General features: G+C 38.3%; 1 protein-coding gene across 1 annotated transcript in view; it reads right to left on the bottom strand.

Moving 5' to 3' along the window:
* Positions 1-7,556: 7,556 nt before the first annotated feature.
* CSTF3 (cleavage stimulation factor subunit 3) overlaps positions 7,557-27,983 on the bottom strand; it is a 66,674-nt gene continuing 46,247 nt past the window's right edge. Inside the window, exons 5-21 of the mRNA XM_032224080.1 lie at positions 26,528-26,625; positions 25,358-25,424; positions 25,236-25,270; positions 25,004-25,130; positions 23,638-23,715; positions 23,307-23,469; positions 22,717-22,826; positions 21,542-21,658; positions 21,309-21,383; positions 17,444-17,587; positions 17,254-17,356; positions 10,663-10,732; positions 9,240-9,435; positions 8,968-9,121; positions 8,605-8,699; positions 8,406-8,466; positions 7,557-7,916 (exon numbers count right to left, since the gene is read on the bottom strand). Coding sequence (XP_032079971.1) covers positions 7,714-7,916; positions 8,406-8,466; positions 8,605-8,699; positions 8,968-9,121; positions 9,240-9,435; positions 10,663-10,732; positions 17,254-17,356; positions 17,444-17,587; positions 21,309-21,383; positions 21,542-21,658; positions 22,717-22,826; positions 23,307-23,469; positions 23,638-23,715; positions 25,004-25,130; positions 25,236-25,270; positions 25,358-25,424; positions 26,528-26,625 — 1,896 coding nt within the window. The 3' untranslated portion in view covers positions 7,557-7,713. The remainder of the gene's footprint in view (positions 7,917-8,405; positions 8,467-8,604; positions 8,700-8,967; positions 9,122-9,239; positions 9,436-10,662; positions 10,733-17,253; positions 17,357-17,443; positions 17,588-21,308; positions 21,384-21,541; positions 21,659-22,716; positions 22,827-23,306; positions 23,470-23,637; positions 23,716-25,003; positions 25,131-25,235; positions 25,271-25,357; positions 25,425-26,527; positions 26,626-27,983) is intronic.

The following is a 27,983-nucleotide window of genomic DNA, read 5'->3' as shown; positions in this document are numbered from 1 at the left end:
AAAAATGCCTGCAGCCCTCCCAAGCTGTTTTTGCTGGCAGAGGCACAACAGGCCTGTTCTAGGCCTTGAGTTTGACACCCCTGATCTAGATGGTAGTTGACAGAAATGAATCCTGGCTCACCTTCCCTGTTAGGCCTGCAGGACAGAATTTCACATGCTTAGATCTAACACTGCTCAATCCAGAGGGGGAAAAGGATGTTTTTATGTATGCATATCTCTTGCTCAGTTGGATGTAAAACATTTATTGATTTATGTTACATAAACATAAAGGTTTATGGTTATATGATTCATATATTACAGATAGTTAAGATAGTTCTTCTCTTATACAATTATATTCCAATAAATTTATTGAAATTTGCTTGGCTGCCTTAAAAACTAATTTCACGGATTCATAAACATGAAACAATCTGGGTTTTTGACAAAATAACGGGTTCTAAAGCAGAATTACTAGTGGATTGCTTTCCTGTGTCAAGTTTAATAAAAGAAATTCTATTTATTTATTGTATTAATTAAGGTAGCTGAACTAAAGAGTGTTATGTGTTAGAGTGAAAGTTATATTCAAAAACAGGAATAATAATGCAGAGAAGCTTTAGTTGGAGAGATGCAATATGGGATCCAAATGTTTAGTGGCCATCTGTGAAATATGACTGAGCTTTGTTGGCAAAGAGCAAAAGATCTGTTTTTTCACTTAAATACTCCCTTTAATGATTAGAATTACTTAAAAATGTTTGATCATATTCTAAATGCAACAATAATTGGTCTGATGCAGTATAACCAAACCAATTGTTTTTTATTAGATTGCTTTATTGACTTTTTTGTAATTCTTTGTTCATTGTTGTGAGTTTCAGAGATGCTTGGAGGTGGTTGGCATATAAATGTTATTATTATATCCGGTTGCACAATTAGCCAGTTGTTTTAGAATGGATTTAGAATTTTTTTATTTATTATTACTTCAACAATGTACCGTATATACTCGAGTATAGGCCGACCCGAATATAAGCCGAGGCACCTAATTTTACCACAAAAAACTGGAAAAGTTATTGACTCGAGTATAAGCCTAGGGTGGGAAATGCAGCAGCTACCGGTAAATTTCAAAAATAAAAATAGATACCAATAATGTTTTTGAATATTTATTTCAAAGAAAAACAGTAAACTAGCGGTGTATTCAATGAAATACTTCACTCACCTCATGATGCTGATGTCCCGCTGTGATGATGATGTCCCGTGCAGCCGCGGGAGCGATGTCCCGCCTCCTATGACACACGGCACAGTGATTCCTATCATTGGATCACTGTACCAGAGGAGGTGGGACATCGCTATGTGGCTGCTTGCCATAACAAGGAGGAGGTGGGACATTGTTGCAGAGCGGCAGGAGGGGGAGGAAGGGGAATCGTAAGACAGCCCTGCATTACATTAGAACGTGAGGAGGGGGGATGGTGCGGTGCGCGCTGCGTGGCAAACTGACACGGAGGGGAAACTCACAGGGGCACTGGGCCATTCACGAGTGTCACCCAGCGGCATGGCCCCGCCCCTTTTTCTCCATTTCGGGCAAATTTTTCACTGACTCGAGTATAAGCCGAGGCGGCTTTTTTCAGCCCAAAAAGTGGGCTGAAAAACTAGGCTTATACTCGAGTATATACAGTATTCATTATATATCATTGAACACTTTGCGAAGGATTTTTATTTAAAGAATGCTCCTGCAAATGCCTTCCATTTGAAATTTGATGCCTCCAAATTTTAATAAGCAAAAATAGGAGTCCAAATGTGTTTGTTTTATGTAAACAAGTAGTTTAAAACTAGTATTTCTAACATTAAAAGAATAGCCCGAAATGGTAAAACCAAATCTAATCGTTCAGTCTCACCAATTCTGGAAAATTAGCCCTTACTTTAAATCTTTTTCATTAAGATCAGTTAGTCTTCAGATTTTTAAGTATTATCTGATATTTAAATTTATCCATCCACCAACTTTATTGCTTTAAGATAGAAAGCAATTGAAAAAAACCCTTCTGGTGGAACTTTAGCATTTTATCAGAATTGTCTGATATGAACATTATGTGTTTATGGGAATTTTTGAATTGTTAATATTTATTCCAAGCCTGATGTTTTTCCTCAGTGTTGCTGTCATCTATGCTGTGTGTGTATCTCTAATGCGACATGGTAATTCATCTGTAATAAATTAATAATTTTGATGCATGTATTTATGTTGTAGTTTCCAATAATTTATCCCATTTTTGCTGTTCTATTTCACCATTGTCAAACATTTGTTTATTTCACAAATGCTTGCTTTAGGTTTGGGTTTTGCTTCATTGTTTCCTTTAGAATTTTTATCCCCACACTAAGCTCTAGAAGAAAAATTCTGCATTAAAATAGGCAACTAGGACGCCTTGGACTATCACAAGCTTAGTACGGACTTGCCAACTGGCGCAACTTTTAAATTTTAAATTTTAATTTTTAAATTGGTATGTTGAGTGCATGAGATTGTCTGGGATGGTGTGAATGACCTCACTTTTATTATTGTTATTGTTGTAATCTGTGTTTTTTTAACCACTCGTGAGGACTGCTTGTGTGAGAGTTTGGGTATGATTGACTCGGAGGACCTGCCGGGATTTGCGGGGGTCACCGGGGTGGTCGGGGGGACTATGGCCACGGGAGAGGGTCGGAGCATTGCGGTCATAACAGGGAGGGGCAGATATGGTGGGGACTTTAGGGCAAGCCATTACCGGGGAAGGAGGGTTCGCTACATCACAGAGATCCCTCCTTCCGGCCCTATGAGTCCCACTCCAAGACCAGATGGCGCGAGCAGTCAGGACCCTGGTCTCAGGCTGTTGTCGCTAAATGCCAGGTCTGTTGTTCACAAAGCTCCCCTCGTCCGGGACTTAATTGTTGACGAGAGGGCAGACCTGGCATGTATTACTGAAACCTGGCTGGGCACAGAAGGAGGAGTCCCCCTTGTAGAGATGTGCCCAGAGGGATTTCAGGTGCTTCATCAGCCGAGAGCCCAGGGAAGGGGTGGCGGTGTGGCTATTGTTATCCGGGAGTCTTTGTTACCTCGTAGGGTCCCTGCTCCGGAGCTTGTCGGGTGTGAGTCCCTGCTGATAAAGTTGGACCTCAAGGGTCAAGTGGGTTTGCTGCTAACGTACCTGCCTCCCAACTGCGTTGCGGCATCCCTCCCCTCGCTCCTCGAGTCAGTAGCCGAGCTGGCAGTTGAGTTCCCCAGGCTTATAGTTCTGGGGGACTTCAATTTGCCATCGCTCGGTGAACGCTCTGATGGGGCGCAGGAGTTCATGGCTTCCATGACAGCCATGGGCTTGACCCAGGTAATTCGGGGCCCAACCCATGCAGCGGGTCACATGCTCGACCTCGTATTCCTCTCGGAGCAGTGGATGTGTGATCTTGGTCTGAGGGGTAATGAGATCATACCCCTGTCGTGGTCAGACCACTGCCTACTGAGGCTTGACTTCCGGAGGCCAAACCCCCACCGTAGGGAGGAGGAACCGACCAGGTGGTTCCGCCCCAGGCGACTTATGGACCCGTTGAGGTTCCAGACGGAGCTTGGGGTTATTCCTGATACTCTCGCCCACAGTTCGGCGGAGACTCTGGTTGCCGCCTGGCATTCGGCGGCGTCGGAGTCTCTTGATCGGATTGCGCCACTACGGCCCCTCCGGGTCAGTGGATCCCGGAGGCCTCCTTGGTTTACCGAGGAGCTCCGGGAGAAGAAACGCCGGAGGAGATGCCTAGAGCACCTGTGGAGGTCCGATAAGTCCGAGGCGAACCGAGCACTTCTGACCACCTGCACCAAGGACTACGTTAGGGCATTAAGAACTGCCAAAAGATCATACATCTCTGCCTTGGTTGCGTCCGCCGAGTCACGCCCAGCCGCCCTGTTTAGGATAACCCGCTCCCTCCTTAATAGGAGGGATGCGGGAGACCCCTTGCAGGGTAGGGCTGAGGACTATGCTCAATTCTTGGCGGACAAAATAGCTCGGTTTCGATCGGACTTGGACTCCACCGCAGTAGATCCAGCCGAGACACAAGAGGACTACTTGGCAAATAACCTCTGGGTTGAGTTCCAGGATGTTGCCTCTGGGGATGTGGACAAGGCCATTCGAGCTGTAAGTGCCTCCACCTGCATTCTGGACCCGTGTCCCTCCTGGCTGGTTGCCAACAGCAGGGAGGTGACACATGGCTGGATCCAGGCGGTCGTGACCGCCTCCCTTTGGGAGGGGCACTTCCCCGCCGTACTTAAAACGGCGGTGGTGAGACCCCTCCTGAAGAAACCATCTTTGGATCCAGCCATTTTAAACAACTTTCGTCCTGTCTCCAACCTCCCCTTTATCGGGAAGGTTGTTGAGAAGGTGGTGGCCTTCCAGCTTCAACGGGCCTTGGAGGAAGCTAGTTATCTTGACCCCTTCCAGTCTGGCTTCAGACCTGGTTACAGCACAGAAACCGCTTTGGTCGCATTGACCGATGATCTCTGGAGGGCCAGAGATGGAGGCTATGCGTCCATCCTGGTTCTCCTTGATCTCTCAGCGGCTTTCGATACCATCGACCATGGTATCCTTCTGCGACGACTGCGGGAGGTGGGAGTGGGAGGCACTGTTCTGCAGTGATTCTCCTCCTACCTCTCGGACAGGTCGCAGTCGGTGTTGGTCGGGGGGCAGAGATCGTCCCTGAGGCCCCTAACATGTGGGGTGCCGCAGGGTTCGGTCTTATCCCCCCTACTATTTAACATATACATGAAACCGCTGGGCGAGATCATTCGGAGGCACGGGATAAAATACCACCAATATGCGGACGATACGCAACTGTATCTGTCCGCCCCGTGCCAACTCAATGAAGCGGTGGACGTGATGAACCAGGGTCTTGAGGCCGTTAAGAACTGGATGAGCGCTAACAAACTGGTACTCAACCCGGACAAGACCGAGTGGCTGTTGTGCTTCCCTCCCAATAATTTGGCTAATGTACCAACGCTTAGGCTGGGGGGTCAAATTTTATACCCCTCAGATAGGGTCCGCAACTTAGGAGTCCTCCTGGACCCACAGCTGACTTTTGACCACCAGCTGTCAGCTGTGACCAGGGGGGCATTTGCCCAGGTTCGCCTGGTCCGCCAGTTGCGGCCCTACCTAGATCGGGAGGCTCTCACAACAGTCACTCGAGCCCTTGTGATCTCTAGGCTGGAATACTGCAATGGGCTCTACATGGGGTTGCCCTTGAAGTGCATCCGGCGACTACAGCTAGTCCAGAATGCAGCCGCGCGAGTGATAGTGGGCGCACCGCGGTTCGCCCACGTTACACCCGTCCTCCGCGAGCTGCACTGGCTACCTGTTGGTCTCCGGGTGCACTTCAGGGTACTGATGACCACCTTTAAAGCACTCCATGGTAGTGGATCTGGGTACCTGAGAGACCGCCTTCTGCCGATTACCTCCCTACGACCAATTAGATCGCACAGACTGGGCCTCCTCCGAATCCCATCTGCCAGTCAATGCCGACTGGCGACCACACGGAGGAGAGCCTTTTCTGTTGCAGCTCCGACCCTGTGGAACGATCTCCCCGTTGAGATCCGTACCCTCACCACCATCCAGACCTTCCGCGCAGCCCTCAAGATCTGGCTCTCCCAGCAGGCCTGGGGATAGGTTCCCAATTCACCCGCCCGAGTGTTTGATTGCTGAACGAAAGTTGTGTTTTTACTATTTTTCTTTGTTCACATTTTGTTTTGTTTTTTGACACTGCACCCCCCTCCCTTGTGGTTGTAAGCCGCCCTGAGTCCCCTCAGGGAAAAGGGCGGCCTATAAATCCCAATAAACTCTATAAACTCTATAAACTATTTAGGAATCAAGGTTTTCTAAAATGACTCCCGCATTGTAAAGAAGTGACAAAGAGGAACAGGAATGGCCAAGAGTCCTGAAGAACTGAAATTCAATTCAGGTTTGGCAAATCCGTTCACAAGGGTGTACCTTGTGCCTGGTGTTTGAATGGACCTTTGGTGCGATAAGATTCCTGGAAGTTTGAAGTCTATTACTTAATAGACTTACGTAATAAATACTTCTATGTATGCTCTCTCAGACCACCCAAACCAGCTCCTTTTTCCCGATTTTGTTGATGACAAATAGTATAGGAAAGTCCAAAGCTCAGATTCTTTCAGCGTCTCTCCAGAGACCAAAGTTTGTGTTTCTTGCAAGGAGCAGATGAAGTGGAATCTGATGCTAAGTTACAAAATCTTATTCTTCTCAAAATCTCAACAACGCATGGATTAGACAATGTTATCTATCTTCTTTAAGGACCACAGTACTTATATATTAAAATTATCATAGTACAAACAATAAAGAGTGAGTCATTTTTATATGAAATTTGTAATCAAATTTGCATTTTGCAGATTTCAACTTGAAATGTAAACTTTCTCTGGAGTGATTTAAAAGTACCAAGAAAGGGCAAAATAGTAGATCAGAAATTAGTTGTATTGATATAGAAATACTAAGTGATTTCATACCTTCCATACAATTAAAGATTAATAGGCAAGTGACAAATTAAAATCTGGTCCCTTATCTTGAATTTAGCTTGTATGCTGAGAAAATGCTATCTGTAGTTATCACAGTAATTAGCATTTTATTTTGTAATCTAAAAAAAACCAGAAATATTTTCTGGTTATATTATTTACATAACAACAAATAATGTTAATCTTTTGACTGAGAGAAAAGCCAGTTGTATCTCCCATAAATTATCAATGATTACTATTGTATGCCTGAGTATTTTCTGACTAGCATTAATTTAAGTGTCAATGAAAATGGGAACTCTTCAGTTCAAAAGGATCACAAACCATTTTCTATTTCTATATTTATATGGAATAATTTTATTTCTATAAATTATATTATTTGAATTATTAGACCTTTTCTAAATACTTTTGTGAATTAATTTTCATGCTCTGGACAACTACCTAATTTTCAATACTGTTATACAATAATTGCATCTTTGGATTACAAATTTCATTTCTCTTTAAAGTTTATTTCATATCAGTTTATCACACTTGAAGTCTAGGGAAAATGATGTTTAGAAAAATAATCCTAAAGACAAACTTCAATATACAATTATCTAAGGAAAAGTAAACACCAGCAAAACCAAACAATTTCATTTCAGTATTTAGGATTATTAGTGATTTTGAAATCAGACAATTTTTGTATCAGAAAAAAATTAATGAGACGTAACTTTAAGGAGATCCTTTATTTGAAAGGAATATTTTTTCTATTTTAAACTACAAAACAGCTTCCATTCATTCTGCCATAAATTAAAATGAAGAATAAGGCAGGACAGACACTACATGAGCAAAATGAGAACAGTTTGTTTTTCAAAAATGTGAATTTAAAATATTTTCCCATTATAAGCTTTCCAGTTTTTAAAAATAAAACTGTCAAAATCCCCACAAGAATTCAAGTGGTGTGTGAGGATACATCTGAAGACCAACCAAACACATGGCAAACACATTTTGCGTGGTCTGTGTCCCAATGTGTAGTTGTTGCCAGAACTCAAGATTTGCCAGTTCATCTGCCTTTTTCCTTTTCTGATGAAAAAACAGCTGGTAAAAAAGAGGCACCACAGTAACAAAACAACCTCAGTTGCAAGATGCATGTTAGAAACTTTCAATTCTTTTTAAACATTTGATTTGTTGAAAGACAACATATTACAAGTCCTTTATTTTCACAACTGAATTTGCGACATGCCTCATCGGATTCGTTTCTGTTGTCGTGCTCTGTAAATGTCATGAATAGGAGGAACCACTGATCCTTTTTCCTCGTCATCATCTGAATCTTCGTTTGGTCTTTTGACAGATTTATTGAGAAGGGCATTATTTTCCAAAGGTCCGTTCCCTTCCATTGAAAGGTCAGGCAAGCCTCCCGTAATAATCCGTACAGCTTCATCCACAGCTTTGGAAGAGGGAAGAAAAGAGTTCATTTTGTGAAAAAGGGTTTGCTCAATAGTTGTGAACATACACATAATTTATATTTAGAGATATAAAGTACATTCATTAGTAATTACAGAGAAAGGGATAGAATACTGTCTTAATATTTTTGCTCAAATGGCCATTCCCTAAAGTTAAGGATGACCCTGTTTATATAATACCTTTTATCCAGCCAGCCACTGACCCAGTGAAACGACCTTACTGGGGATCACCATAACCAAATCTATAGTTTCCCGTTTCCCAAACACAGATCAATTCACTTTCTCTAAGAACAGTCTAGGGCAATCTAGCAAAATTTCATTATATTACCAGCCCTGAACTCATTGGCTAAGAAAGCAGTTATCTGAGATCTGAGCTGGAAACAAATACTCTGATATGGAACTGGGACAGTACAGGTGATAATGTACTACCACCAGACACTTCCAAAATGGGGACCAGAGGAAAAACAACTTACAATCTGGAAGTTTGCATCTTCTGACAATCTCCATGAGTTCATCCACTTGCACAAATGGACCCTGCACACACACAAAAAGATTAGTCATTTAATAGGAATATTGACATAAAAGCATTATAGTTCAATAAATGCAATATTAATGAAATGAGACAGTAAACTACCAAAGTCTTCATTGAGATTTCATTATATTACAACTAACCTGAAAACACACAGGAGGTGGGAGAAGTTTCATTAGAACTACAGCAGCAGGTGGAACAGGAAAGACCCCCCCAGGAACTGGATGTAAACCTGGAGCTGGAATATAACAACACAAAAATAACTGAACGGTTTTATAGCAAAAGTAAAAATGCTTGATTGGAGTTTTATTTATTTTGGAGATGAATCTTACAAGACATCATGCAATCAATAAAAATTTGAGATCAAATAACTCAAACCATGCAGTACAGAATAAATGTGTAAGGATGAATTAGGAAAACATTTTTAAAATCAAGTAGTCAGAATGTAGCAGAGAATTTCCCTTTTTATCTTGACAAAATTTAGTCAAATTTAGTCAAAATCTTACGTGCTAAATGTCTTGGTTGAAATGGAATCATTTGCTGAGTATCTGGTTTTGGATATTCTGGCTTTCTGTCTGCTTCATCTTTTAGCACAGGTACTATTGAAGGTGCCACTACAGGATCTGGAATTATGTTTGATAGCTTTGCACGAGAGACATCCTGGAAATTGCATTAAAAGAAAAGTGTTAATGAATCCATGTGACTAAATAAATTTAAAAAAATATTTAAATGATGAAAGTGTGCAATGGACATAATGTAACATTCTCTGTTAATTTACCTTATAACCAAGAGCTTTGAGTTCACTGGCAGAACAAGGGTACAGATCCATGAATTTATACCTGTCTACCAGCAAAGCTGTTTCTTTGCCCTCATATTCTTCCTTGAAAGCTGTAAATCTTCGTTTCTCAACTTTTAATATGCTAGCCAAGTCACCAATATTGCTTTCAAAAGCTAAAAACCGAGCCCATATTTCTCTGTATAAGAAAATACCGAAGAAAACAAATAACCCAATAACAATTAATTCATATGCCCAATGAGACAGAAAAATCAAAATATAGAAAACATGTTTATTTAAGCATATTCTAATTACACTTTCTAAAATAATACCGATGTCTTTTGCAACTGTTCAATAACCAGCATGTTTCAAATCCAATTTATTGCAAGACTCACTGCTACAAGTTTAATAAAAAAATTTTTTTATGTGTTGGTGGCTTGCTACTAATCAACTCTGTCTTTGCATGAGAAACTATTCTAGTCTAATGTTAAATGTATTGTATACAAATACCAGTCTTTTTTTTTTCTTATAACCAAAAGTCACAGCAATTGCCCACAGGTTAATTTTAGTTGCCTCCTTTTTCTAGAAAATGTTTATTTTAGATCCAGAAAAACTGACAACTGAGTCTAGTCTATAAGCTGCTCTAGTAAGGAGTGAAAGTCAAGAAATGATTCTATACTGATTAATATTGATCCAGGTTGAATGGCAACCAGTCAGCTTATGTATAAAGAGGAGCGATGGTGGAAGAGCTCTTACAAGTAAAATGGAAACAAAATGAGCTGCATGCATAGATTGTACAATTCACTACATTTAGGAGCAAAATGACAGACAAAATAGTTATTTATTAAATTTAGACAAATGTAATCCACAAATGTACATAACTCCCCAGCATTTTGGCTCCAAAAAGTAGGGTCCAAGTGGAAATCACTTGTTAAACGGAATATTTTTCAGCGAGTAATCACAGATGAGTTGGGAAAGAATGTACGGTGAAAACCAGAAAGGAGGTCATTCATTTATGTATGTTTGTATTAATCAAATACACCACTCATGTCACTGTACAAGTGACTTTCACAGTAAACTCATTACTGTAGTTTTCGATGAATAAACACAGATGAGATGGAGAAAAATGTAGGTACAAAGCTGGCAGGTAGATGGAACTATTCATTCATGTATATATGTATTAATTAGATTTATATGCTGCTGATCTCACTGTCTAAATGATTGAGTGATTTACAGTAAACTCATTTCTGATGCATGCAGGTAAAAGTACCAAGGCATGCCAGATCATATCAAAACATTTGGGGGAATCCATAAAATGCATGCCCACAGAATGTGCTACATATTTTGCTTCTCTTAGTAGCTCTCTCTTTATTTATAAGTACAACAAAAGAGATCACTTGTAGGAAGGAGCTTAGGTAAAGCTTACCCAGATTTTTCTGGTGGCAGGCTCCCCGAGGTCAACACGCGTTCAAACAGGACTCTTGTATTATTATCCTCTATTTAAAACAGAGTTTAAAAGCAAAAATTAAAACATGTAAATATTTGTATGATTTTTAAAAACAGAACTTTTTAAAGAATAATTGTAAGTTTAAAATACAAGGTTGAAATACTTGGAATACTGAAACAAACTAAGAAAAATACCAAAAAAAGAAAAAAGTGCAGAAAAAAAGTGCAGAAAAAAATCTGTAAAAGAAGAAAAAGGAAAAACACAAGGCAAAAATTTAATTTAAGACAATTTCAGTAACTTATCACATTTTCTATTATTTCAATCTAAAACCTTTTCATCCCATACCCTTTAAAAAAATTTAAAAGAAATGATAAGAAAATAACTTCAATTCTTTGAAAATCTCTATCTATTCCACATGAACGGAACAAAATGCTAATGGCTGCCTTTCCTACATTAAAGCTTAACAAAAGGGGCTTAAGGCTAAAACGAAGCTACATAAACTTAACTTTTAATTACATATGCATTACAATTAAAGGTACTATATCACACTGAAACAATCCAAATATTAAAAGAATTTAAAACTCAATTTACAATTGTTGATAACAGCAGGGTACATAAGATAATAACAATAATAACAATAACAATTATTAAGATTAAAGATTAACAACAACAAAACAACATACTTTATTCATTAAACATGAAACTAAGTCAACTGAACATTGAAAAATGCATCATAAATACCATGATGCATTTTTGAATGTTCAGTTGACTGAGTTTCATGTTTAATGAATAAAGTATATAATTAATAATAATAATAATAATAATAATAATAATCATAATTATAATAATAATAATGCCCCGAAAATCAGGTGGCAGAGGATTATTACAAGTGAAGCAAACAGTTGAAGAAGAAAAACATGCACTGGCTGATTATTTAAAAGAAAGTCAAGAACATCTATTAATCGAAGTAAAGAACAAAAATCTACTGAAGGCCCAACAGACGAAACAAGAATACAGAAAAGATGTGATAAAATCAAGAATGGAGAGTTGGCAGAACAAAGCACTGCATGGCCAATTTCTGGAAAAAATAAAAGATAAAGTGGACAGTGAACAAACTTGGTTATGGCTAACAACAGGTACATTAAAGAAAGAAACAGAGTCACTAATCCTGGCTGCGCAAGAACAAGCTATCCGCACAAATGCCATTAAGGCCAAAATCGAAAAATCCTCTGATGATGCCAAATGCAGACTTTGCAAAGAAGCTGATGAAACTGTTGATCACATACTCAGCTGCTGTAAAAAAATCGCGCAGACTGATTATAAATTGCGGCACAATTCAGTAGCACAAATCATCCATTGGAATTTGTGCAAAAATTATAATATTAAAACAGCAACAAACTGGTGGGAACATCAGCCTGAAAAAGTCACCGAAAATCAGATGGTCAAGATCTTGTGGGATTTCCGTATACAAACCGACAAAATACTGGCGGATAATACACCAGACATCACACTGGTTGAGAAAAATAAGGTCACAATCATAGACATCGCAATACCAGGTGATAGCAGGGTCGCCGAGAAGGAACATGAAAAAATCGCAAGATACCAGGACTTAAAAATCGAAATTCAACGACTATGGCACAAACCAGCAGTGGTAATTCCAGTGGTAATTGGCACACTGGGTGCTATTCCAAAAGCACTGGAATTACATTTAAAACAGTTAAAAATTGACAAAATCACCATCAGTCAAATGCAAAAAGCCGCACTGCTTGGATCTGCACGCATATTACGAAAATACGTTACGACGTCCTAGGCCCCTGGGTGGGGCCCGACTAGTAACCAATGCCAAATCCGGCGAAACAACTGGCCGCTGTGATACAATTGTACAATAATAATAATAATAATAATAATAATAATAATAATTAAAAAAAAAAAAACTCCGCCGTTGCCGGTCCCAAGCCCGGATGAGAAAGGAGGAAGGTTGGGATCAGGTTGGCATCTGGGCCCGTAAAAAACCCCCCGCCAACCCATACAATATGGTGAAAAAAACAAATAAGAATTCCATACCGCATCGGTCATCGCGCGGGTTAACAAGGGCCGCGGCGGATGTTGGGGTCCCTGGACATCCGTCGACAAGTGGGCTACAAGTGGACCAGCCAACAAAACGACAAAAATATAGTGCAGATGAAAACCGTGCCATAATGGCCTGTTACTACAACTCAGAGCCAGAAAAAAGAGGATATTTAAAGCGAATGTATGAATTATGGAAACAACAATATCCAGATTCAAATGTTAGTGAACAACGACTAGCAGATCAAAGGCGATTTATTATACGGAATAAAGTGTTTAGTGAAGTTGAACATGAGGAAATTCAGGCAAATTGCAAAACCCAAAAAACAATATCACAAGCGGAAATAACTGATATTCAAGACACAACTAAAGACACTATAGTAGAACTCCCAGAAGAAGCTCTCAGGGAGGAAATAACATCACCACCACTAGAACCAGTTATCACTGAACCAACTGATGAACTAACTCAAAAACAAAAAGAATTGAAGGATAAGATCATGGAGCATTTTCTGCTTAATGAGGAAAGGCAACGTTTACCATCACTAAAAACTGTGCCTAAGAAAATTTTGGCCCCTATCATGAAAATGGTTAATGCAGTGTTTTCAACAATTGAACCAGGATCCATCTTGGAAACAAACCAGTTAATGTACAGCGCAGCTGTAATAGTCACTAATGAACTAGGCATTAAAATTAAAGTACCTAGTCACACAACAGAAAAAGCATCAAAGCCAAAGTGGAAAATCCCTCTAGAACAAAAAATCAAAAAATTAAGGGCAGATGCTAGTAACTTAAAGAACATGCATGAGCAATGGCTTAAAAACAACAAAATCATAGATCGGCTAATCAGAAGATATAGATTGGATACAAGAAACATCAATGAAGCTGTAGAGATTGTAAAACAGCAGATAACAGCAACAGCTAGAAAAATTGAAAGATATGAGGCACGAATCATCCAATATAAACAAAATCAGCAATTTCGATCAGACCAACGGCGTTTTTATCAAAGTCTTAATGTGAATGGTGACACCAAAAGTGAAAAACCAGAAAAGCAGGCCACAGTTGAATTCTGGAAAGAATTGTGGGAAAATGCAAAGGACTACAACAAGGAAGCAAAGTGGATACATGACTTTGAGAAAAGCATTGGCAACAAACAAATGCAAGTATTAGAAATAACAACTGAGATGATCAAAAATTGAGTTAAAAAGGTAAAGAATTGGACATCACCTGGAAAGGACCAATTACATGGTTTCTGGCTCAAATATCTGACCAGTTTACATGCAATATTGGCCAGGCAACTGAATGAAATTTTACAAAAGGGCCAAATTGATGAATGGTTGACAACTGGAAAAACATACTTGATTCAGAAAGATCCAACTAAAGGAACAACACCTGAAAACTATAGACCAATAACATGCTTACCAACAACCTTCAAATTACTCACAGGCATTATTGCAGATAACATGATGGATTATTTGGAAACAAACAACATCTTGCCAGTAGAGCAAAAAGGCAACAAAAGAAGGAGCAGGGGCACAAAAGATCAGCTTCTAATTGATAAAATGATATTAGAAAATTGTAAGAACATAAAAACGAACTTGAATATGGTCTGGATTGATTACAAAAAGGCATTTGACTCACTGCCACATAGTTGGATCATAAAATGCTTAGAAACAACTGGCATTAGCAAAAATATTACATCCTTTACTGAAAAGGCAATGAAACAATGGAGAACTGAGTTGGCAGTAGGGAATGAGAGCTACGGAATGGTTAATATCAAGCGAGGAATTTTCCAGGGTGATTCACTTTCACCTCTTCTCTTCATCATCGCAATGATCCCACTATCAGTAATCTTAAAAAAAATGAAATTAGGCTACCAAACAGCCAAAAAAGCTGAAAAAAATTCGCATTTACTATATATGGATGATTTGAAACTCTATGGAAAGTCAGAAATAGAAATCCAATCATTGACAAATACAGTCCGAGTATTCAGCACCGATATTTCAATGCAGTTTGGCATGGAAAAATGCGCCACTGTATCCATAAAAAGGGGCAAAATCACTGCATCTGAGGGAATTGAAATGCCCAATGGCCAACTAATTAAATGCAAAGAAAATGAAGCCTACAAATACTTAGGCATTCTGCAGTTGGATAACATCAAGCATGGAGAAGTAAAAACTATTGTCAGGCGAGAGTACACCAACAGAGTTAGGAAAATTTTAAAATCTAAATTGAATGGTGGAAATACAATCAAGGCCATAAATACCTGGGCAATACCAGTTATAAGATACACAGCTGGCATAGTTAACTGGACACAAACTGATTTGGACCTTTTGGACCGAAAAACCAGGAAACTAATGACAATACACTACAGTTTACATCCACGTGGTGATACTGATAGACTATATCTGCCCCGAAAATCAGGTGGCAGAGGATTATTACAAGTGAAGCAAACAGTTGAAGAAGAAAAACATGCACTGGCTGATTATTTAAAAGACACTCAAGAACATCTATTAATCGAAGTAAAGAACAAAAATCTACTGAAGGCCCAACAGACAAAACAAGAATACAGAAAAGATGTGATAAAATCAAGAATGGAGAGTTGGCAGAACAAAGCACTGCATGGTCAATTTCTGGAAAAAATAAAAGATAAAGTGGACAGTGAACAAACTTGGTTATGGTTAAAAACAGGTACATTAAAGAAAGAAACAGAGTCACTAATCCTGGCTGCGCAAGAACAAGCTATCCGCACAAATGCCATTAAGGCCAAAATCGAAAAATCCTCTGATGATGCCAAATGCAGACTTTGCAAAGAAGCTGACGAAACTGTTGATCACATACTCAGCTGCTGTAAAAAAATCACGCAGACTGATTATAAATTGCGGCACAATTCAGTAGCACAAATGATCCATTGGAATTTGTGCAAAAATTATAATATTAAAACAGCAACAAACTGGTGGGAACATCAGCCTGAAAAAGTCACCGAAAATCAGATGGTGAAGATCTTGTGGGATTTCCGTATACAAACCGACAAAATACTGGCGCATAATACACCAGACATCACACTGGTTGAGAAAAATAAGGTCACAATCATAGACATCGCAATACCAGGTGATAGCAGGGTCGCCGAGAAGGAACATGAAAAAATCACAAGATACCAGGACTTAAAAATCGAAATTCAACGACTATGGCACAAACCAGCAGTGGTAATTCCAGTGGTAATTGGCACACTGGGTGCTATTCCAAAAGCACTGGAATTACATTTAAAACAGTTAAAAATTGACAAAAATCACCATCAGTCAAATGCAAAAAGCCGCACTGCTTGGATCTGCACGCATATTGCGAAAATACGTTACGACGTCCTAGGCCCCTGGGTGGGGCCCGACTAGTAACCAATGCCAAATCCGGCGAAACAACTGGCCGCTGTGATACAATTGTATAATAATAATAATAATAATAATAATAATAATACTATATCTGCCCCGAAAATCAGGTGGCAGAGGATTATTACAAGTGAAGCAAACAGTTGAAGAAGAAAAACATGCACTGGCTGATTATTTAAAAGAAAGTCAAGAACATCTATTAATCGAAGTAAAGAACAAAAATCTACTGAAGGCCCAACAGACGAAACAAGAATATAGAAAAGAAGTGATAAAATCAAGAATGGAGAGTTGGCAGAACAAAGCACTAGTGCAAACCGACTAGTGCAAAAATTATAATATTAAAACAGCAACAAACTGGTGGGAACATCAGCCTGAAAAAGTCACCGAAAATCAGATGGTCAAGATCTTGTGGGATTTCCGTATACAAACAGACAAAATACTGGCGCATAATATACCAGACATCACACTGGTTGAGAAAAATAAGGTCACAATCATAGACATCGCAATACCAGGTGATAGCAGGGTCGCCGAGAAGGAACATGAAAAAATCGCAAAATACCAGACTTAAAAATTGAAATTCAACGACTATGGCACAAACCAGCAGTGGTAATTCCAGTGGTAATTGGCACACTGGGTGCTATTCCAAAAGCACTGGAATTACATTTAAAACAGTTAAAAATTGACAAAATCACCATCAGTCAAATGCAAAAAGCCGCACTGCTTGGATCTGCACGCATATTACGAAAATACGTTACAACGTCCTAGCCTTTGTCTACACTCTCTTCAAATCAGATTGTGTATAATAACCCTTCTGGGCCCACATCCTGATGAAATCAACTTTTTGAAAAACAAAGAAACCCTGAAATTGAAAAGTCCAGGTTTTTTTTACCAATTAATTATGCGAGAATGCCTGCACAATTATCAATTCCCCAATATTTACAAGTTAGGTGCTCAATTTTGGGGAAAACGTTCATTTTGTTAATACAAAAATGCTCTCTTAAAATTTTCATGGCATTTAGGGCGGTTAAAGAAATAGAATAAATGAATATTAATATACTAATGGGAAAGACACAGGGAATTATAATCTCCAATTTAATGACTTCTCTGAATTCCTGGAACTTACCATTCAAATGAGAAAGATAATCAATATATGCCAAGACATATTCTGGAATGTCCCCATATTTCTTCAAGCCTAGTTCAAAAATCTTAAAAGCCACTGACTTGTCCTGTGAATTTAAAAACATTATTAGTAAAGTAAAAAATGAACCATCTAAAAAACTGATATAATAATTTCACTCACTATGAAGAATTACCTTGCTGCAATAATATTCCATCAGAGCAGCTGTAACATAAACATGGTGGCGGGTGCGGGCATCTTCTCGTGCTTTCTTAAATATCATTCGGCCTGATTTTATACCTTCTGCTCGCCTTGCAAATTTCATGTACTGAATATAAACCTGAGGAATGGATAATCTTTTAGCTGCAGTGCAGTATAAAGAGATCTATACTTTATTACGAATGTGGCTTTGTTGCACATTTAAACCTCTTTATATTTTGAAATTCAAGGTAGCATATATATTTAATATGTTTTAGTTCTTAAACATTGAAAACATAACAACACGTAATTGTCTAAACTCATATTGCTTCTCAAATTCTTTGGGGGTCAAACCGAGCCCCACATAGCAAATAACTGATATACAATTCATTGATCAAAAATCTCCACTACCATATTGCTCAAGTGACTGGCCCTAGAGTTGAAATTATAAGCCACTTTGCTTTTCTGCTTCTCCAGCTGCTATCCAAATTGCCAGCAACTTTTAGGGCTGTGAATTTTGCCAATGAATTGTTTAGGTTTGCTTAGATGTGGAAAATGAGGTGGAATAAATCAACCATCTGTCTTTTCATAATAGATAATGTATAATCTCATAATTCTGATCAGATTTAATAATAATGATAGCATGCATGATTTACTGAAATCCGGTATCTATTACCAAAGCCTGGTTGAAAGGGGAATTCCCCTCTCAAAAATGTGCCCATCTGGGTTTCAATTGTAGCACCAGCCATGATTCTAAGACAGGGCAGCAGGGTTGCTATTGTCACTTGAAAGATCCTGACAGCTCTCAAGAGACCTTACTGATCAAATTGGACTCTGGTGGTCAATTGGAATTGCTGCTACTGGACCCCTTTAACTTTCTGAGCTGCTCAGTGTCATAACTGGATTGGCAGTAGAGTTTCCCAGACTTATATTGAAAGACTTCAACCTCCCTCTCCTGGGTATGGGATCAGAAGCAGGTTGGAACTTCATGGTCACTGTGAAGCCATAGTTGCTACCTTGAATGAAGGGGTCAAACAACACCTCTAGATTGGGCTGTATCTATGTAAACTTTTTCTGCTTATGGATCCCAGAAAATGTCCCTGGTTTTCAGAAGGCTCTGGAAATAAAACAGCACCAGAAATATCTAGAATATCTCTGGAACAAAATTAAGAATGAATCCAATCAGGAATGTGATTATTTTTCTTCCCTTATTGTGTCTCTAGATGAAGGTAGCCATCTAGAGGTCCTCTTCAAGGTGATCCAGTCTCTCCTAGGGTAGGGATGGGCCTGAGAAATATCTGCAGGGACAACTACAAAGATACCTGAGGCAGATAAAATCACTAAAATCCATTCTGAATTGGATTCCAGTTATGCAGGTACTTTAAAATTGCTTGACGCACAGTCATGTATGGTTATATGAGAAAGGTTTAAGCCAGTTGGTCTCAAGGATGTGGACAAGGAATCTATGGCCTCCTGTAACTTACATCCGTGTCCCTTCTGGCTGGTTAAGGCCTCTTGGGAGACAACCTGTGGTTGGATCCAGGCAGAGGTGAAGTCATCCTTGAGGGAGGAGATGTTCTGCCGCCCTTAAAGTGGTGGTGGTCCACCCCATCCTCAAGAAACTATCCTTGGATCCAACAGCTCTGGAAGATTTTCACCCTGTCTCCAACCTTGAGAAGGTGGTAGGCTTGCAGGTCCAGAGGAACCTGGAGGAAATAGATTATCTGGACCCTTTTCTGTCACGTTTCAGACTGGGCTATAGCACTGATACAGCATTAATTGTACTTGACCTACAACAGAATTAAGATGGGGGTGATGCCTCCACCCTTACAATATCTGATCTTTCATTAGCCCTCAATACCATCAATCATGGTATCCTTCTGAATTGGTTTAGGGCAGTGATGGTGAACCTTTTTGGCACCAAGTGCCCAAACCGGAATGCACATCAGAACACTGGAAACCAGAAGACCAGCTGGGCGGTGCACATATGTGTGCTGTCCAGCTGGTCTTTGGGTTTCTGGCACATGCATGAATGCTGGCCAGCTGGTCTTCGTGCATGCCGGAGTGCCAGAAACCCAGGTTTCCGGAGCTCTGGTACATGCAAAGACTGACGCACCGGAAACCAGAAAAGCAGCTCGCGACAGCACACATGCCCACAGAGAGGGCGCTGTGTGCCACCTCTGGCACATGTGCCATAGGTTCTCCATCATGGGTTTAGGGGATTGGGTGTGAGGGCACAGTGCTGTGTGGTTCTGTTCCTCCAAATAAGTTGGTTTTGATGGAGAGAAATGTAGCCCTAGATTTCTGTTTTTCAGGTTGCTTTAGAGCTCTACCCTCTTTCTGCTTCTATTTAACATGAAACCAGTGCATGAAGCCATCTGTTAGTAAGGGTATAAGTATCATCAGTATTTTGGTGATATACAGTTTTACCATTCTATCATTGGTCAATCAAATTATGCAAACAAGGTTCTTTCAAAGTATCTGTAGACTGGGGAAAGGGTCTGGATGGGAAAATAACAAACTTCAGCTCAATTTAAGCATGATAGAGTGGCAGTAGATTTTAATGCCTCCACCCCTGCCCCTACATCTATAGACTTTCCATGTTTAGTTATAGGCGAGGTTGCATTCTTCCAGACAAAATTAGTTGTCTCACAACTCCAAACATTGTGGTTGCTCCAATACTGGAGGTTTTTAAGGAGCGGTTGGACAACCATTTGTCTGAAATGATATAGGGTTTCCTGCTTGTCCAGGGGGTTGGATTAGAACACCTCCAAATTCCCTTCCAACCCTGCTATTCTGATATTCAGTGCAGAATTTGGAGGCCCACATTGGACTTGCAGCTCCCGCTTGAAGAGCAGGTTGCAACTGTGGGTAAAAGAGCCTTTGAACAACCCCATCTTGTGCATTAGTTGCACTCATTCCTGGATCTGGAGTCACTGTCACTCATGCCATAGTTACCTGTTACTTGAGTTGCTGACTTTAGCTGTACAAGGGACTTCCCATCAAGACCATCCAAATACTATAATTTCTACAGAATGCAGTGGTATGAATAGTTATGGGTATACCTTAATGCATCCATGTAATATCACTGCTTTATGAACTACACTGGCCTTCTATTGGCTTCTGAGTGCAAATTAAGATACTAGTTATCAATTACAATGTCTTATATCATGTTGTGATAGTTTTATACTTATTAGTTATCTTGTTTTACTTTTTAATCCTATTTTGGTTGCTCGGCTTCATATTTAATGAATTAAACAGCCAGATAAAATTGTTTCAATAAATAAACAAATCCTTAAACAGCTGAAAAAGTTTGTAATACTAGAACTTATTTTTGAATATGGTTTTTCACCTTACTTTGATACCTATGTATGTATCATCACAAGTTAAATAACAACAATAACAAATTAAACTTGGATGTTAGTTGATTTTCAACAACTCTGGGCGGCTCACATCAGAGATAAAATAAAATCAATAAAAGATAAAAGAAGATCTAGATATTATGAAACATTTATTTTGTTTTTTGGCTTTTTTTGCTAGGATATTCTAGCATTCTTGATGACCCTAACACTGTTAATGCATACGAAATTATTGTTAACAGCGATTTCACTTGCTACACTCTTTAAACACATGTTGAAACAATGTGTAATATTTTTCATATTTCCATAATTTTAAGCACAGGAATATAATCTTTACCACAATGACAAAAAACCTGAAGTAACATATGATTTATATAAATTTGGGGATACAAAATAAGCAAAAAAACGGTTTTAAAAAATGCCACTGAGAGAGCTAAGCTAAGAGAATCAAAGTTGGTCAAACTGCAATTATTTGAAAATTTAAGTACTAGAGATCAAACATACCAAAGTGGGATCAATGTCTTCAATAGCCAAGAGTCTATTATATATGCTGTGTACTTTCTCATATTTCATACGACTCTGCACAAATTAAAAAAAATATTTCATTAATTTAGGTCCAAAGTGGGATCAAACTATTAGCATAATAGTTTGACTGTATTTTTATGGAGATTACAATCTCTAAACATAGGGGAGGACTTCATTAAAGTTTGAGAGAATAAAGAAATGTTTTGATTCACCTCTTCATAATCTGCATAGGCAAAATAAAGAAGCATATTCTTTTTTAATAAAGTGCTGATTGCTCTTTCATAAATATTTGCTGCTTCATCACTGAAAAGTTTAGCATTGTTCATATCCTAAAATAAAATAATGAAAAGAATTTGTCAGGCACAATAATTACAAAATATAGTCAGAAAACAATTTTCAGCCATTTAAACCATGCTCACTGAAAAAATTATACTGGCATTGTAAACTTAATTGGATTGCATATCAAAAACAAGCAAACTTGATTAGTTTCTAATTGGATATGGAGTTCATTTTATATATATATTGACTGCAAACTTTTATGGCCTACAAGTAGTCCTTAGGCTACAACCATTTGTTTAGCATCTGTTTAAAGTTACGATGGTGCTGAACAAACTTACAACTGGTTTTTCAAGTTCTGGCCACTGCAACACTCCTGCAATCACGTGATTAAAATTCAGATGTGCAGTGGCCAGCTCATGATTACAACAATGTGACAGCCACAGTCATATGGTAATAATTTCAAGCAAAGTTAATAGCAAAGCCAGAAGGTAGTTGAAAATTACTCCCACTGTGTTTTTGTTCACCCATGCTCTGGAATTATTGCCCATGACATCCCCACATGGTATTCAAGTACCTGCCCATGATCTACAGTCTCCCACCAAAGCATTGGAGCATTTACCTGTAGAACTCTCTGCCCCCCCCCCCCCCCCCCCCCGTGGACCTACCCTGCAGCACTAGAGTACCCACTGGCCCTCTTTCCTGGGATTCCTGCCTGCTCTCGCTTAACAACTTGCATGGGTCTGGGATTACAATAGCAACTGAGACTGCCGAGATTGCAGTCTTACTAAGTGATGTGGTCATGTGACATCACCCTTTAGGACCGCATCATTTAGTGATGGGTCTTTCAATTGCCATTGTAATCAGAGGACTATCTATAATAAATTCACAATATTGGTTACTTTTGTTTCCATACAATTCTTCAATTATTTAAGCCTGGATTAACATATTAAGTCAAATTGGTCTTTGTATAAGAACAGCAAATCAATTTTAAAATAATTAACAGTGTTAATACTAAATAACAATGTGTAATAAAACACACAGATAACACGAAACAATGTGTTATCTATGTCAGTAGTGCACATGCAGATATTTCAACATTTTTTCTTACTCCTTTCTCAGCTAGCAGCTTGCTGGATTGTTCAAGATATTGTGCAGCTTCGTACCAGATATCAGGATGATGACCCAATACTAAGAGGCATTGTTCATATGCAAACATCACTAGGAGAAAACAGAGAGACAATATTTATTTGGCATTTTGCAAAACAAATCATTACTTATTTAAATCATAATGTTTCTTCAAGCTCCTCACTAACCAATTTGGCATTGTTTGATTGAAAAATTACATCTTATTGTTCCCCAATAAGTCTGTAAATTTGAGGGCATTCTCACAAACGTACTTGTTTCGTATTTTCAGTAGTTTTTTTTTAACATTTAAAACTGTTGGTGACCCAAGCTTCATATAAACATCAGATATTTATCACACAAAGGAATCATTCTTGTATCCTATAATCTAAGCATAGGTAGATTTATTTTTCTATTCAAAAATTATCAGATTCTGTTTGCAATGCTTTGCAATCCCATCATTGAAGTGATCTGGGCAGTAAAACAAGATTTAGCACACAACACAGCACTCTAGATTTAGAATCTAGACTCTATCAAAGTATCTGAAAAGCAAAATAAATAAATAAATGAAGCTACCTCTCTTTGTAATGAGAGTTTGGTCTTCCGTACGCAGAGGGTTACTCTTTTCCCACTGAATGTATTTTTTCCACATGTCTACCTGCTGTGCTTCTTGTGGAGTATTTTGTGGTGGGACAGAGGGAGCATTACGGTCCAGACCTTTCATCACAGTCTCGTACTCCTAAAAGAGAGGTAGTTATTACAATAGTTAAAACAAGGCAAATAATTCAATAATATGTTTTGTTTTTAATATTTGAATATTGTTCTATTGGACACATATTGCAGTTCAGTTTTTCATCATAAAAGGAAATTCATAAAAAGGAAAACAAAAATCCACCATCATCTGTACCTTAGCAACACGTCTAGCATTCATATAATCTCTACTACGATCTTCAATCATTTTTTTGGCTAAGTGGATATTGATTCCCTGGAAAAAGAGAAAAAGCTGTTAAACTCTGAAAACCTGTATTTATTCACTGAGATTCACTGAGACGTCCTCTTATGTATTTTACTAAACAAGATATACATGGTATACACACAGCTCCCTTTTTACGACCTTCTAATCCCTTAATTTTGGGTAGTGTCAGGGCAAATGGATGGAGCTGAGCGTTTACTTCACAGCAAATATTTTTTCTTTGCACCTGGGGGAGAAATATCTGCTGCTACCTAAGACTGAATGCTCAAGCTTCCAAGTGGGAGGAAAGTGTCTTCATCACTAGTCCACCATGATGTATAGCATATACAGCATAACTATGAGAATTTAAAAGAAGCATGACCAGAAATATACATAATTAAAGAAAATTTTCAAAAAATTTGACTAGACCAGGTTTCTTGTAAAAGGAAGGAAGGGAGAGAGAGGAAGGGAGGTTTCTTTTTTTTAGATGAAAAAAAAATAGCTTCACAGTTTTTTAAATAACCAGCCACTGATTGTCAAGATAAGGTATTCATATTGTTATAACTGGTACATAAACAATTCATGTTAACTCCATCAACTTCTTTCAACTTTTAATAAAGATAATAAAGGCTTGGGAACATCAGTTAATTCTTATAAGTTAATTCTTATAAGGACTCAGAAAACTAATTTCAGAAGTAATTCTGAATTCACTGTGATTAAGGCAGACAAATAATAAATGCTTAAGTTCAATAAACTTTGAAGAAGCATTAGAAGTCAATCAAATTCAGATTTGAATGTTATAAAAAAATTTAAATCTACCTGTTTATGTTGTGAAAAAGGTTGTTCCCCAAAAGATTCATTAGCTATTCTTGAGCTAGGATTATCACAGAATATATACCTTGTGGCCAAAAGGATCAAAACTGTATCTGCAAACCAATGTTCTCCATATGTAAATTCTGCATCATTGAGATCAGGTACAAAAATCCATAGTCAAACAAGGATCCCTGAGATTTCAATGTGTTAGGACTGACTTTCTTACAAATTATTTTCTTTCTTTCTGAAGTTAACTCAAGCTTTACCAAATAATGTGTTAGTTTTCAAATTCTATAGACTGTTTATGATTTGAGATGATAAGCAAAGCAACAAAGGGGGAAAGGAATATAAATGGCTGGTCTTAAATGCAAAAGACTGATTTTAATTTTGAACAGTATGAGGCAATAGTCTATTCACCTTGCCTTATCAGAAAAAGCTCCCACTGCAGAGGAAGAAAATAGTTGTGTTAGAGTCACTCAAATTGGAATGCTAGCATCTTTTCATTTACCTCTTCATACTTGTTATAATCTCGCCACAGTTGTTCAATGTTGATCATAGGGTTCACACAGCCTCGCTGATAAACCCTGCGGACAGCTGTTATCCTCTGGTTTTCTGCGTAGGACCCTACTGCTTCACTAAATAGTGAGGCGAGACAGTAATATGTCAGCAAATACACTTTGCAACCTGTATGAATATCAACATTGCATTAATTAACATAAAAGAAAAAATATTGTACTTACACGCCTTTCAAAAAATTGATGTAATCTACCCAGATCTATATAAAAAGCAATCAAAGTTTAGTTTGTCATAACCGTTCAGTATTTAACAAAAAATATTTCCAAAAATATATATAGAAACCTACCTGATATGACATTATTTCCATGCCAATTTTATCTAGAGCAAAATCATATGCTTGAGCCATTTTTTCTCTGTAAAAAATACAAAGAAAATATGGAATTAAATTTGCATGAAAACAAATTATTATGTTTTATTACTTTAAACAAGCAGGTTATCATACATAAAAATACTATGCCAAATTTTTCATAGGGCACAGTCTGACATGCTTCAAGAGGATCTACATTTTGGAGAGAATTCCCTGATCAAGGAACCTACTTGTTGCATTTTAAAAGGATTTTTAAAAAGCAGATTGAGATTTGAGAAATAACATAGGGTTTAGAAAGAGCTGAAATAAAGCAGCTTTAATAATATTAAGACATTTTGCTCTTTATTGGCATCCTTACTCTGGGATTACATTACTGTACAATCATATAATTGAAAATACTGGTAGTCCTTGTTCAGGGACTACAATTGAGACAGACAACTCAGTTATTAAGCAAACAATTGCTAAGTGAATTTGTGACTATGCTTCCGATCTTATTTCACCTTTTCTTTGCTTTACAGATCTAGGAAGGTCATAAAAGTAAGAACTGATTACAAAGCTATTTTTTTCATCATTGATTTAACTGTGAACAGTATTAAACAAAGCAGTAACCAACAGACTATCTGTTCTGCAAAGTAAGGTGAAATAAGATTTTAAAAGTAACAATGAGAATGATTACACTTCAAACAACTTTCAGGTTAATTCCAAACTGCTTTAAACTGATGGCTGTCTGGACATTTGATTCTCCAAGGAGCAGAAAGCTTGAAAAAAATTCAGAGTAGTTTGGAGTGAGCCTAGATGCTCACAGACATAATGATGCCGCAGTTTAAACTACTGATCAAGAAAATTAACTTTGTTGTATCCTTATACCAGAGACACCACTGAGCAATAGGGTAGTAGTTCCAAAATTATTGCTGCTTCTACATAAACTAAAAAGTAAAAGCAGGAGGTGAGAAACAGATGGAAGAGGGAAGTACCAGTCCTGGATCAGCAGTGTAACACCAATACACTCTAAGCAATCCTCCTACAGCGCTGAGTCAGCAATTTGTGCCCTGGTATGTCCATGTGAAGAATTGACCTTGGCAGAGTTATCTATTTCTTCCTTTAAATCTTAGGCCTATAAGAAGTAGCCAATATACCATATCAACTTACTTATAACTGGGTAGCTTCCCTTTTGTTTCTCGCACATATGAAAGGTAGCACTTCCACAAGTCAATGTGTAAGACTTTCATAAGGCATCGTTGAAACAACTATATTATATTGAGAGAAAAAAGAAATGGGGGTCCATCAGCAGGTCACAGTAGATTTTTGTTTTGCAAATTTGAACAAACTTCCTCAATTTTGAACAAAATACAATGATTATCCTCTACATTTCTTGGGCAAAGTTTCATGAATTACATTCGGTCTCGGTTATTTTTAACCAGTGTTAAAATAATACAGCTGTAAACTGCAGCAATTTGAAAGAAAAGATTGACAGTATTCAATACTGGAGCTTTATATGTTCTGATTTTCTTAATGGAAATTTGACTGGCACTTTATGCACCTTAAAGCATCAGTGGGACTTCACAGAACATACATACTTTGTTACTCAGATGACTGTGGTGGAATATAAGGATATCTTTGAAGGAGGGCCAGGAACTTGATATTAATTTAGAGCACAGCTGCATATTTATTGAAGACATTTTTCTAAGTGATCCATGTATGTCTCATCAACAAGGTGTCTAAACCAAAGTACTGTCCCCAAATCAATTGTGGCATAGTTTAAGGCTCTTAAGTAGTTTTTGAGGAGAGATACAAAGGCATCACATTGAATTCCAAACTTTGTAGTGAAAGAGGCATTGAAACCACCATGTTTTATGACATTGTCCATTTTATGCCAAAACTCACAAGCTGTTAACCTAATTAAATATTCTGGTTAAATTGGTCAATTATATTTAAAACATTTCCTTTTTTAACTTTTTCAAATGAGTCTATTTAAGTAAGATGAGTAACTTCTGTTTTATCAATTTTGCTAATTGGCTAATCAGTATTATCTATAAGTGTGCAATGTGTTTTATGGAGAGATCATTACCCACAATAAAGATTCTTGTCTTGTCCAGCAAGTCTTGGGTAATATGAAGGTCAAAACAAATATTTTATCAGGTTCACTATTCCCAATCATTTTCTAGGCTCAATTCAAAATTCTTCTGTCTTTGCAAGCCTAATTCATATTCCCCTCTAAATTGTAAGATTTTAGATGAAGTAGATATGTAGGGCCTTTTCAATGCTATATATCCGTGACGGCGAACCTATGGCATGTGTACCACAGGTGGCACACGAAACCATTTCTGAGGGCACATGAGGCATTGCCCTGTCAGCTCCAGCGTGCATGCGCATGCTGGCCAGCTAATTTTGACCATTTTTTGCTCTCCTGAGGCTTCCCTCAAAAACCGCCCAACACCCAAACCAGAAGTTCAGGAACAATCCAAGAAAGTCATTGGAGCCTGGGAGGGCGAAAAATGGACCTACTGGCCCTACCGGGAGTCGGAAAACAGGCCATTTCTGTCTTACCGGGGGGGGGGGGGGAGGCATGGAAGGCCATTTTCACCCCTCCAGGCTCCAAGAAAGC

This window comes from Thamnophis elegans, chromosome 1 (genome assembly GCF_009769535.1).
Source record: "Thamnophis elegans isolate rThaEle1 chromosome 1, rThaEle1.pri, whole genome shotgun sequence".
Classification (NCBI taxonomy): Eukaryota; Metazoa; Chordata; class Lepidosauria; order Squamata; family Colubridae; genus Thamnophis; species Thamnophis elegans.
The sequence above is the reverse complement of the archived record's forward strand: the minus strand, read 5'-3'. Positions and strand labels throughout refer to the sequence as shown.